Source organism: Haliaeetus leucocephalus, unplaced genomic scaffold (assembly GCF_000737465.1).
Source record: "Haliaeetus leucocephalus isolate CR32 unplaced genomic scaffold, Haliaeetus_leucocephalus-4.0 Scaffold229, whole genome shotgun sequence".
In the NCBI taxonomy this organism is placed as follows: Eukaryota; Metazoa; Chordata; class Aves; order Accipitriformes; family Accipitridae; genus Haliaeetus; species Haliaeetus leucocephalus.
The window spans coordinates 12,295,386-12,309,385 of record NW_010972665.1 but is presented as its reverse complement, the minus strand read 5'-3'; the positions used below and the strand labels follow the sequence as shown (position 1 = coordinate 12,309,385).

The window sequence follows — 14,000 nt, the reverse complement described above, 5'->3', positions numbered from 1 at the left end:
CGTGCGGGCAGCGCCCCCTGCTGGCGGCGCCCGCCCCTCCAAAGCCGGGCCGCGCCTGGAGCGGGCCCCGTCGGGCCGGCGAACGGCGAACCCTCCCCGTCCCCGTCCCCGTCCCCGCCGTGAGGGAAAAAGGGCGGCCGGGAGCGAAGGAGGACCCCGCTGCTCCGTCGTCGTGGGGAGCAGAGCGGGGCTCCTCACCGCTGAACCGCTCCCTGCCGCAGGTGCTCCCGTCCGAGAGCGTGGCCGTAATGTCGAAGCGGCTTTCCAAGGGCACAGGGCTCCGGAACGCGGCAACTGGTACCGGCTGCGGTTTCGGAACGGACATCATTTCTTTGGCCAGATTCCTTTTGAACCATTTCCATCGCGGCTGGCAAAAATGTGGAAACGTTCTCAGGGGAATTCCAGAAAAATCGCCACCGAAATCAAAAGGAACTCTGCTTGGGAATACTGGGAAAGCGCAGACTCTTCCTTTACGCAGTTCCGTTATGGTGGAAATAAAGAAGTGTCAGATATTAAATCTGTTTTAAAGCTTAGGAAGCAATTTTAAATTAAATAACATACGTATTATTAATGAATAACTACCGTGAAAAGGTTGTAATTACACGTTAATTAAATTCTCTCCTCATTATATATCTGCAGTGCCTCGAAATGATCTTTTCTCTCTATGTGTTCTCCTTCTAGCAAAATTTCCTGAAAAAAACCCAGAGGTGTAAAGCAGAAACTGTTAAATATTTCACAACTGGAAAAAGGAAAGAGAATGAAACTACAGCGATTTTTTTTTTTTTTTTAATTAGGATTTCTATTGAGAAATAAACTGAACTTCAACATGTTTCAATTACAAATCCTTCTGTTTATAATCTGCTATTTAAGCCTAAACTAAATAACAGCACTGGCAGAACACAGTAAATTTGAGGAACTGTGATGAACTAGTTCTAGGTAAATGTTAACAGAACCATTTTCCTTTATACAAAAAATAATTACGTTCAGGCAGGGAGCCAGTCTTCTGTGCGCGCCATCCCCTACTGTCCAATTTCTGTAAAATTCAACATCACCTTTCTTATCTGGCTATTTAGGACTTTTTAAGCTTTCTGTTCTCAAAGCATAAGCTGCTTCTTGCATTTGCAGCTTTTCATTTATCTCTGCCTGTAAAGAAAAGCAGAAGAAAAAAGTGGTTGTGATGGAGCTATCTTAGGCTGCACATTGTCTTTGTGGTTTTAACACACTGTAGTCCAGTAAGACATTATCCTACACACCTTCCTGTTTTGCAGACATAACAGTGTTTCAGCCTGTACTTAGGTGATAACGCTTTATCATATTACTGCGCACAATTCCGATGTATGTATGGTATGACTGCCATGAACAGGAAGTGATCCGGGACAGCCATTTCTCATGTAACCTTGTCTTGGGAGATGGGCTAATTAGCCTGTATTCTCAGACAGCCTTTACCAATAAACACCAAATCAGAAAAATTGCTTTGGGATTTGGTTGTTGCCACTGTTTTCCTTTGCTGCAGATGTTTGTTCTCTAGTGTAATGCATTTTATTGAAACATTGCTGGAATCAGAAAGCATTACTGAAAGTGAACAATAAAAAACCATATTTCTGTGATGTTGCTTGTCTTTCTTAATTACAAACACAATTATGAATGTGTATCTCATTCTGGAAATCCAGACTGCTGTAGACATTGAGTGCAAATTTACAATGTTACATTTGTGGGGAAGGTACAAGGGTTGTGACATATTTTAGTGAAATCTTTGGCAGTGATGACGCATAGCAATCTTTAATTCTATAGCATTTGGAAATGTGGCATCACTGAAAAAGGCCACAAAAACTGGGGTTTTATGGGGAATTTATGTATATTTCTCAATATCAGCATTCATCACTGCAAAAATACATGAGAAATGGCAGGAGCACAATGATAGTCTTTCCAAGAGTTGCAAAGGTTAGTTCAAACAACTGGAACAGGCTCAAAGGTCCTTCACAGACCCCACGTAAACTGTTTCAAAACTTATAGTTACATTCTTAATGGACTTTGTGTAATTTTGGTAAAGTGCATGGATTTGGCCCAGAAAAGCTTGCAGTACTTGCCATTTTAGGAGCTTTTTGGCTTGCCAGTCCTAGAAATCCCTACCAGTCTATATTGCAGCCCATCAATGGATAGCCACAGCTAAAATGTTTTCAGAGTTTGCAGTAGCTCAAATTAGCATCAGCTCAGATTAGCATCAAAAAGCTGGAATTTCTATCTCAAACTTTGTATCTTTGGAGACGGCCTTCACCATACTCAATCCACCCTCAAATATCCACAAATATGCCCCCATCCCTTTACATTATATGCAAACTTAGTTGCTTTGCTGTGGAATGCTGATCCTCTACGCTAATCCTCTCCCAGCCACCCCAGCTGCCTTTTCTTCTCCAGTTTTTACATCCCTCTGTCTCTGATTCTACCTTCAGTGAAAATCAGCTGCCACTATACTTCACGATGGCTGCTGTTGTGATCACTGAGTGTCAGCACTGTGATTTCAGACTATAAGTTATTTTCTAGACTCAACTAGAGCAACAGCTGCCTTATGTTCCCTGGAGACATAATGTAGATTGTGAATCACAGTTCACACCTAACAACAAAACGGTATGAGTCTGACCATGTATCAGGTAAAAATCTAATGATAAGATTACCTCAGAGGTCAAGAAACTGAGAAACCAGGTGAAAAAGATACATTGCTGGCAGACTTTTAGAAACTAAACGGAAATTATTTTCTGTGTATATAACCAGATTTGCAGAAGAAGAAGAAGAAGAAGAAGAAAGGGCATTTTTCTCATCTGTGCATTTTTTTGTGAAGAAAAAAAGCTCTTGGCACCAATGCTAATGAAATCAAGGTCAAGTGAAAAACAGGCATTTCATTTTTTCTGTAGGTAGAGACAGGAATAAGACAACAGAGACCAGGTTCCCTCCTGTTTCTGAAGACATATTGAAATTGAATATGAAATCAAATAGGTAGATCTAATGATGGCATCATTATTCTAATTTATATTTCCCATTCATACATAATCCATGTAAAGTAATTTATCAATATCAAACTCTTTTCAGATAATATTAGATATTTAATAAACTGCTGCTCGGTCAACAGTGTCCAATGTGCTGCATCTAAAGTTTAAAGTGCTTAATGCCACCTGGCTGCTGCAAATAAGATCAAATTCCACCAGTTCCTTGGTGGAACTGAGTTCTAGCTGGTTTGCTTTCAATAATTGCATATGCTTGAGGGAGCAGTTTACAAACTAACAATGATCTACTCTGCTGGCTTTTCACATGTTTCAATTTACAGACCTCCCTGTAGAGAAGCAGATCACCCTACAACAAATTTAAGTCCACTGACAACAGCTTCCTTCCCTTTCATGGACCCCAGAAGCAAGAACTCATGGTCTCCTCAGAGTCTGCAGACCACGTACTGAAACCTGATCTGTTCCATTAAGGCAGCTCTCATATAGTTATGCACCTACCAAATGAAGTCTAGAATTGGCATAAATGCGTTATTTCTTAAACAGATTGAAGGATGTGTAACATAGATGCATCTAACAATTCATATTAAGCATACATTGCATATGCTCCATCAGACCAGCTGATCCTGAAAAGGAATTCTATCACTGACATCACTGAGAGAAGGATTTGGCCCATGTTTCTTAACACATAGTACTGCTGAAGATATATGTTGTTATATTACTGAGTATTTTTTATCTTATCACATGTAAGCTGACTAAACTAGGAGTTATTTATAGAGGCTAATTCACATTTTCACAGCATATGGATGTGCTTTTTGCCAGCTTTAGCAGGAATACAGTTTATATTCATTAAGGCTGAGCTAGATAATTAACCATAGACAGAATTAGTGAACAGCTTTCTAGTAATAGTACCTCAAGGTTGCCAATAATTTCATTTGAGATTTCACCCACTGCAGACTTCTGATCTTCAGCAGTGACACCAGCCACAGCACCTGCCTCGAAGGACTCTGCCTCTGGGCAGGGCTCTTCCAGGTAACCCTCTTGATCAGACCCCTAGCAGCAACGAACCACAAGAAATGTGTGAGTACATCCTTCTGCTCTCTACAAGACCAAACAGTGTCAGCCCAAAGACATGTGACAACACACGAAGCCTGCTTTTGAGACCTCCCACTCTGACAGAGACCGTCAGTCCCTCTTTCAGTGCCCAGGCCAGGCAGATCCTGATGTTAGGAAGTTGCATGGGGCAAGAGCCCAGAGGTGCTGACTCAAATAAGTGTCCTCTGCTGACTGATTAATGCATTAAAAGTAATTTCTTAGAAGAGAATGCATGCTATATTCTGGAGAATAAATGTCATTAGTGGCTGGGCTCCAGTGGGAATGAATGAGGTAGGAGAATCATAGAAAAGCAGCTTTAAAAAATAATTTAAAAAAAAAAGGAACAAAACTCTATACCTTAGATTCTGTCTCTGCAGCTGTTGGTGATATGATGAATGACGAATTGATATCCAAAGGTATGCCTTCTTCCAGCAGAGCAGGGAAGGGGGGAACTGCAGGTTGGGCAAGTTCAATCACATACTGGTAGTACAAAAAAAAAAAAAAAAAAAAGAAAAAAGAAGAAAAAAGTAATTCAAGTTTAATTATTGCTCAGAGGTTTATTGCAGAATTTCTTAAATGGAAATGAAATGGCTGGCAAACAACAAAAACCAATACCTTTCTTGTTACTATCCAGGTGCTCAGAACTGGAAAGCATACTGAAAATGATTATAGATCAGCTTTAATTTCTAGCTGCATCTCAAGGGGCCCTCTTTATAATACTTGGAAAGAACAGATGATTTTCATAATTTCATAACACTACAGCTTCTTACTCATGTGGATAATTAAGTTTAGAAAACACAGAGCTTAGGTAACATGTAGTATTCCCAATGCAAATTTGTCACTTCTGAACGGGGATCTTGTTGCATTTTGGAATTAAAGGGCCAGCTGACCACTAGGGTATTCTATCAAAGGAGTCAGTTGGCGTACACTTCTAGTGACATTGCATGAAATAAGGCCCTAAGAAAAACATTTTAATATGACTATAATTTAAGAGTCGCTAATGGTCCAAGTTTTGCTGCTTCATCAACTTGCCTCTCTTTCTCTTTCCTGTGAACATGGGAACCTCACTGGTATTCTGCTGGCATGTGAATTGCGGCTCCAGGAATGCTCTGACCAGGAAATGGCTTTTTCCCCCCAGAGGAGCTGGATGCAGCACTTAGTCTGTGCTGGGGCTTTCATGAGTGATGCAGAAGGTGGCCCTGTGTCCTCTAAAGGGGCAATGTTTTGTGCTGTTTTTTTGAAAAAAATGCACGTCAGAGAACATATATACCAAATATGGTGACAAAAGGCATTTTTGAACAAGCAAGGAATGAGGTATAATACTAAAATGGTACATTTGGGGCCTCTACAATGGGAAGTGCCCACAGAGAATACCAGGCAGATGTTCCAGTTCTGAGTCAGCTATTACAAACATGATTTTGCTTGGATGGTGTAAGTCAACCACATTAATTCACATCAGGGTAATTGCAGCTCCCATAAATTAATTTCCTCATACCTTGAAATCATAGCTAGGTTGCTATTTGGTTTATTTAGTTACTTGCTACAGTTAAACATACTGAAAATATTAAAGATTCTATACATTTGAAAACAGTGATAGTAAAAATTTAAAATAAATGGTGAGACATAGCCATTGCGCTTTATTGCATTAAAAATCTCTTTTGTATTCCTGAAAGCTTTTCAGCAGTTATGTTTGGGCTCTGTCATTATCTTCAAGATTCCCTGTCGTGTGAGCTCACTAAAAAAAGGTAGACAGTGTTAGCCCATATTTATAAGAACCCAAAAGGCTGACAGAAATATTTCCAGAATTTAAGTGAGGAGAAAACCAGATTTTATAGAAGCATTTTCCTGTATCACTCATGAATCAAATTTTACAGCACTCTGCTAGTGCCTACAGACTCACAAAAAGAATAGTCAGAAAGTTTAGTTTTTGCGGCAAAATGAAAAAGCCTTAAGCTGAGCTGCTTGTTATTCTTTCTAAAATAAAAAGAAGCTTTGTTTTCAAATTCTGATTTTTTTTTTAAACTAGAGCTCTTTTGATTTAGCAAATAATTCCATTTTCTCTGATTTCTTACCTTATATTTTCTCATTTTAAAATATTAGCTGAATTGGATGAGAATTCACAATTACTTCCTTAAAATAACATTTTTCGGTTAGTTAGTTAACTATTCACTCAAAATATTTTCTTTATTTAGATTAAATCATTATTCCATTTATTCCCTGCAGTCCAAATTGCAAAAAATGAAATAATGTAAAAAACCTAGACTGGGTTTTTAAAATCAATTCCAGGATGATCAAATACATTTTTGTAGCATGGATAAGATTTTCAGAGGTTCTGTTTTAGAATAATATTTTTACTTCACTGCATCCTTTTAAAGAGAGCCATTCTTTACTCCTCTGTTCCGTGTCTAATAATAACCCTTGGATCATTAAGAAATAACTAAATTACAGCAGAACTAGTCTCTTTAATGAGCCGTAATAGCCTCAACATTCAGCCAAAAGTTTTTTTAAAAGACTGTGTAACTTCAATGTAGAATATGAAGTATTTTGTTTAGTAATAATAAGTTTATGAGCAGTGCTACAGTTTACAGCCAAAATATAGTGACCTAAAAATGCCATTCTGCATTGCTCCTTCCTATACATTGTGTCCTTAACAAGTCCAGGGGAAAATTAGAACGAATGAATTGTGGTGAGAGCCCAAAGCCAACAAACGTATTTAAATGAATCCTTCTGATGCAATACTTTCCTTTAAAAAACACAATTAAGTCTTTGTATTTCCTTTGAACAAAACCTCGTGTTTAATAGCACCAACGGCTCTGTAGTAAAATCTATTTAAAAACAGAGAAGGAGACACAGTAAGTTTTATACAGTTACAGTGGCTTTAAAAAAATGTTGCTAGTTTCTGAAGTCTGAGTAAATTTATGGTGAATTACTTCCACTGACCTACATTAAAAAATTCATCCTCCTTTTTGAAATTCCTGAAGATTTGTCATTATGTGAGCATTATTCACTATGACAAAGATGTATTACTCAAAGTGTCCTCTTGAATCAATATAACTATCGAAATTTGAGAAACAGTTTGGCAAGATGATAATGCCTTTAAATTAATTGGCAATATTTTCCTGCACATTGCAGTCCAATGGGTCCATGAGAATTCAAACATAAAGAAATCGTAAGGCAGTTGCACAAATATAGAGGGCATATCGGTGTCAGCTGCAGATAAAAGGATGCTCCAAAAGTGACGGGCGGGAGCAGAAGTTAAATGCAATATTCTTACTAATTCCTAGGTGCAGTGGCATGCCAAAAGGCCACTTGAAGCTGGACAAGTTAGAGCAGGCTAGAAGCTGCTCTAACATTTAGCAGAGGTTAATGTGGGAAATATCATTCAGCATCACCTTTACTTTCCCACCCCAGCTGCATCAAGCCTCGGCGTAATCACAGCTGAGGACTGTAGCTGGTGTTCAAACATTGCTCTCAATGTACAGCCCTATGCCACAATTTTTCTCTGGAATTCTTTCAAGTAAAAATGTACATAAAGAGAGGTAAGTATAAAAAGTGTCATGTTGTCCTGTACATAAACCCACATACTTTCCTTGTTGTTGAGAGCTAGTAAATTACCTTTTTATAAACGTAGGCAGAGCAAAGACAATAAAACAGTATACAGGAAAATTTCTAAAACAGAATAATGGCAGGAAAGAAGATTGGTAAAGCATTCTAATAAATGAGTTCCACAGATGTGGTAGTTATTATAAAATTAGCTTTGCATAACTTACCAATATACCATTACATTTTCCCCCAGATGTTATCTGTTACTTAAATTAATTTTGCTTAAGTTACTATTATTGCAGATTTTATCCACACTGTATTTTATTATTTTAAGTTTCTGTGGCATAAAACAAGCCCTGGCTGATAGCATTACTTTTAATAATATATGTAAGAGGTTTTAGTATTATACAAATGGCTGCCGGGTATATCTTAATAGTCATAGCACAGAACGTCTGCTCTCAAAATATTATGTAGATTAAAACCAGCTATTTACTTACACTCTAATTCAAATCATTGGAAAGGTTTGCAGTATTTATGGATGTGGTATGAAGGGAAACAATCTACTCCGGGAATAAATATCAGAGTTTGGAAATTAGCAAAGCTAAGGTCAAGGTCAGTTTGGATTTACTAACATACTTGCTGAAAATTAGAATTTATAGTTTATGCTTACTTATTTCATAAATGAGAAAAGAGACTGAGGCGGTGGTGTATTTGCCTCTTTGATGCAAGGCTTTTGTATCATAGAAACATTTTTAAACCACCTTTTCAGCTTAATATTATCTGAAATTCTGTACTCCTCTCCACGGAGCCTTAATATAAATTGTCTATAGCTAATCTTACCAAACATAGGAAAATAATTATTTATAAGGCTTGGAAAAAACATCCCATGTTCAGCATGGACCATTTCTAAAGCTTTGTAACATCTTTCAAAGCCTTTCAATGGCCTTTCAATGGATACAGATTTGATTTTATATGAATGATAGATTCACTTAAAAAAGGGTGTTCTTTGTGTGTTATTCTCTATATTCATATCATCTGTGTAGTTTCTACTTGTATGCCATAGGACTTTATGCTACCAGAGACCTGCACAGACTTCTCTCATATATGTGTGAGATCTGCTATGAAACAAAATACTTCATACAGGATTTACATTAGTTTGCCATTCATGCTAAGCACACCCAGCTGCACACCTACAAATGTGCTGAATTTCAGTTGCTGGAATAAAAGGCATTTACAAGATATGGTTTGTTAGCTGAGCGTATTTCATGTGGTTGAATTTGAATGAATAACTAATGGACAGAGATGCACTGTCTCGCACTGACTCAAACCAGCCTGCCTTCCCACTGCCTCCCCTTTAACCTGCCAGTATATGCAAACACGGCAAATCCACCCTACCTGCCTCCTGAGGCATCGCCCGCCAGCGCTCCCACAGGAGGTTTCTGGGAGACTGCTGATAGCTCTACAAATACATTTGCCATCCTATTTTGCAGCAATGCTATACACAAGGTCCAAAGGACCGAAGGATATTATGAAGCGCTCAAAAACTTAATCCAGATATATGATCTGTGCAGCGTGACTAAGATGGCAGAGCTTCCTTCTGAACGCCTTCACTCTACACATTTGTGTTAATATTTAAAGTAGAATTAAGATCAATGAGGGACTAAACTTGGCCTCTGAAGTATGTTCCCCAGTTGCTAATGATGCACATGGAAATTCTGTGTGCACGTTCCTGGGCAGGAGTTTTCAAACCACTATTTCTTAAATGAGACGAAAGTTCAGTAAGTCAAAGGTATACTTTATGCTCTTTTTCCTGCATTTCAGAATTCAAGTTAGTATGTTTTAAAGAGAGTTTTCCATGTTTCTGAGCCGAGATGTGAATCAACTTTGTTGACAATACTTCAGTAATTAATCTAGTCCAAAATAACTATCTGAAGCAATTTGGTGCCTACATTGACAAAACAGGATCTACTCCTCCCCCCAGGAAGCTGTAAATCAGTCAGTGACATCTGGCCTCAAGGACATCAGAGTCATCTGAAATGTGGTAATTTATATTAATGAACATCAATATTAATTTTTAAATAAAAAGAATTTGCTACTGCCATTATGTTTACATACGGAATATTATTTATAGCTTGTGTACCTCCTTTCCTACATTTTGCCCATAAATTATTGTAAGGAAACACACTGTCACAGTTATAAATATTTTTCCTTGGAGTTAAAGCTTTTACATATCCTCTTACTGTTTTCAGTAACTATATGAGGGCAACAACCAGGATTTTCTTGCTACTCCAGGAACTGCTGCCAATTTTAATGCTCGACTGAGTAGAAAAGGGTGCTTCTACAAAAACAACCAAAGCCTTCCTCTCTAGAGATACCTTAATGCAGAATGCCCTTAATACCTAGCTTCTGAAAGAATATCCTGACATACTGGAAAAAAAACCACAAAACAAACCGATTTTATGGGGCTTCAGTCATCTATTTCTGCTTTTACCAAGCTTCCAGTTATTACTACCAATTCACAGATTATTTACAAAGACAAAATAAGAAAGGTCCAAAAAAAAAAATCTCCAGTTGGCTTTCATGCTGAGGACACATCACTAAATGATTCACCTTGGAATGGTCACTCTAAATTCACATTGTGTTTAGAATTGCCAAATCTCCTAGAGTTGTGGGATTACAAGAGAATCTCAGCTTTCATTTAAAAATAAAGTCAGTGTCTAGCCCTTATGGTTGCAGAGGAAAGACTGAGAACATGAATCTTGAAAGCTCAAAAACTAAACTGCAAGCAAAAAGAACCAAACAATAATTACTTTTAAGCAACTCTCATGATTTTGGGGGGATCTGTCTCACCTTTTTAAATGCTTGAGGTTAGCAAAACCCTTTTAAAAACAATGCATGCAGATTTTTAGGGACGGGTGAAGGATTTTTTTTCAATACCTGAAAGTGCAACTCTTGCACGACAGGACTCTTCAAAGTGCCAACCCCATCTTTCCACTTCAGGGGCACCCATCAAACAAACAGAGAGCAGGCAGCTCCTATTCTGGCTGTGCAGTTATACTCAACAGGGATCTAAAGCCATTAAAAAAAACCAATGAAAACACAAGAACCTTTTCCACAGTAACCATCTAGCTGGATCTACAAATATTTAAAAAAGTAAGGCTTTTTTTTATTACTCATGTGATCACATTAGAAAACCATAAAAGTAGGTTCTGTTGAACCCAATGCACAACAGGCAGTCTAATATTTAGGTGGCATACACCTTATAAGGCCAGAGCTTTACATTTCCTTGTACATCTCTTTTTCCAAATCATTTAATTAGGAAAGATCTGATATGAATGGTGAAAACATTAAGATAAAAATGTGAAAGCATACTTGGCCAGGTGCATTTTGGTACCTCTTTCTGGGAGGAGGCTTCATACGTTTTATAAAGACTTGCTGCAGTCTCACACTTTCAGAAAATCAATTTGCATGCGAGCATGTGCCTTTGGCAACAAAATGGCCTATAAGAATTAAATCGCTTAGGGGGATGGCATTCATCACACCTGGTTTAGGGGCTTTGTCAACCCCCTAAGCCCCCTCCTTGTAGTAAGCACAAAGAAGACTGCATCTCCTAAGAGGCAGTCAGAGCAACTAAGATAAATTAAGAACCTAACAATCGCTTGATATACCTGCCCTGGACCACAGCGGGCACAGCCTGTTACCTCTCCCATTGACTATACAGGAAACCTGGGAAAGCTGGGTGCCTCATTCAGTCTCCCCAGTTTGCCTGGTGCTGGGAAATATGAGATATTCCCTTTTTTATTCAAAGGACCACTGTAAAAACTCAGCGGAGATTAACAGCAGCACACGTTCCTCCTGCAGCCCTGAGCACGTATGGTAAAAGTCAGACAGCTGTTGGCACCGTCCTGGGCTGTTTTTTCCAGGTGTTACATCCAAGATGCAGCAATGTCTTACTGACTACTACTGTTCCACAGGGCTTCAGGTCAGTCCTAAGACTGCCCAAAAAATGCTTATGTAGACATGCCTATCTCCAGCATGCAGGTCTATCTCTGGCACATTTCATGCTGTGTACACACCAGTTAGAGCAGGCATGTGTCTTGGGAGCTGCATGATACCCCACCAGATTTCTCTTAGTTCAGTAAGCACGGTCTTTGGGCTTTATTTAAACATGAGTACAATGTACATGAAAGAAAGGCACCAAGAAGATTCCCCGCAAAACTAGGAAAACTTTAAAAGAAACTTTTGAAACCAAAAGGGTGCAAGAAGTGATTGGGAGCTCCTGCTGAGAAAGTCCGAGAGCAGAAAAATAATCTTCTGCTGTTGATACAGTAATGTGTAATCACTGCCTCAAGTTGGACAGAGGTCCTATCTCCTGCCTTTGCCTACCGGCACTCTTGAACAGCCTTCCCTTCCTATCCATTTTCTCTGAAACCAGCATTTTCTCTATGCAAGACTGGTCATGGACAAGCCCCTTGCACAACTGCCCCATACTCTGTACATTCCCACACCACCAAATGACAAAGGAACAAGCTCTCTCAAAACGCCGCTCAGTCATCAGGTACATTAGATGGGCATAGGCTTGTCTATATTGATTCACCCCTAGCTGATGCTGCAGAAAAAAAGCTGCTCTAACATTTAAAAGGTTGCATTAAAAAAACCCAACAAACAACAACCTAAAGAATATTGATTCTGAGCTAAGAGGGAAAAAAAATTGCTCACACAATTTAAAAACTACAATATAGATTTTTTTAAATATGCTACGTTAGAAAACTTTTCAGGATATACAGTCACATAAAAATGGGGAGCTTCTGTTCTTTGTTATTAGACCTAAAACATAAAGTCTTTGCCTGAGTGTGTAAGTTTCTGTTAAAACAACAGTTTGTCCTGTGGACTGTAAATTCAATTACTGTTTTTATTGGAATCACATTTTGCTTTGGAAACAATCATGCAGAAAAACAACCAGTAACTTAGACATCTTAAAAACATCTCAAAACAGGCATGGCTCTGAGAACAAATCAGTTATGGTAATTCTTCCACTGTGAACTGCAATGTTTTTAAAATCCATTTCCATATTTTTAATTAACACCTTGTTAAAAAAAAAATCTTACTGTAGGTCATTTTAATCACAAATAGGAAAACAAATTTATTTTATCAGAAAATTGACTCGACACTATTTTAGGGACTTATTTTTCATGTTTTTATCATCAAAATTAAGTTATTAACATACATTTCCCAATTTAGGAATGCAGAAGTAAGCCAATTTTTCTCTCAAATTTCAGAGTTACAGTTTTCAGTCACCTCTCTATGTGAAACTAGTCTATTTTAACATCAGAAGATTAACACCAGAATATTTGATCGGTACACATAAAAACCCACATAAGTCTAAGATATCAGTACTTCCTTACAACTGCATTTCTATATAACTTGAATCTGCAATATTCTAAACATAGCCTGTTACTCAAAAGAAACCACCACTTCCTTATATGACACTTGAATTTCATACCCCATTGTAAGCAGGCTCTCCTTATTACAGTACATGTTCATAAATCTGTTTATACTGGATCTCAGCTTGAATGCTGGGGCTAGTTTTAACTCTATCTTATCATACTGTCACTCACATTAAATAAAAATGCAGTTGTGGATAGGGGCAGGGTTAGTCTGGTGAATGCAAGAGTTAAACAAAGCTTTGTTTCAGCGTAGCTTGGCTTGGTGAGTGACTTGAAATCTAGTAAGCTTCCTCTTGGTAAACTGCCAAAGCCAACCACACCTTGGATGATGTGAGGTTGTTTTTGAGAAGGTAACATCTTACAGATTATCTCCTCCCACTTCAACTTGGAAGGTTTCTGAGAAGAGTCATTTCCATTTCTGTTGGGGCATGAAATGGTTTCTGGTGAAAAAGCGCATAAATTTCATTCTGCTTTGACTTGTTAGGAAGCTCATGACAAATCGTATAATCCAATGTGGATATTTCAAAATTTGTTTAAAAAAAAGCATGAGAAGAAACAAGCATTTTTACTGAATAATTTCTCCCCAAATAAAAAACTCCAACAAACCAACACTCACTTAACTCCTTATCCCTTGTAACCTCTAAGTTAACTTTATCTTTTAGAAAATTACCACACATGCAAGAAACAAACAAACAAAAAAATCTCACATTTGTTCAAAGAATCTTTCTACAATCATACAGAATTTTAACCCAAGTCAGAACTGAGAGCAAACTTTGAAGTGAAAAAATCTTGAGTCGGCTATAAAGTGAACACGAAGAGTACTGGGTTGAATTGTACGCTATAGGCTTTCTTCTCCTCCCCTTGTGTTTTGTCTTTTTGAGACACTCTGTTCTACAAGAACAGGCAAACACAATGTGATCAT

The 14,000-nt window shown here is 38.1% G+C and overlaps 1 protein-coding gene across 1 annotated transcript in view; it reads right to left on the bottom strand.

Moving 5' to 3' along the window:
• Positions 1-1,065: 1,065 nt before the first annotated feature.
• Positions 1,066-14,000, bottom strand: part of LOC104831967 (chromosome unknown open reading frame, human C10orf107) — a 46,040-nt gene continuing 33,105 nt past the window's right edge. Inside the window, exons 5-7 of the mRNA XM_010567900.1 lie at positions 4,446-4,568; positions 3,906-4,046; positions 1,066-1,143 (exon numbers count right to left, since the gene is read on the bottom strand). Of these exons, the coding sequence (XP_010566202.1) occupies positions 1,066-1,143; positions 3,906-4,046; positions 4,446-4,568 (342 nt within the window). The remainder of the gene's footprint in view (positions 1,144-3,905; positions 4,047-4,445; positions 4,569-14,000) is intronic.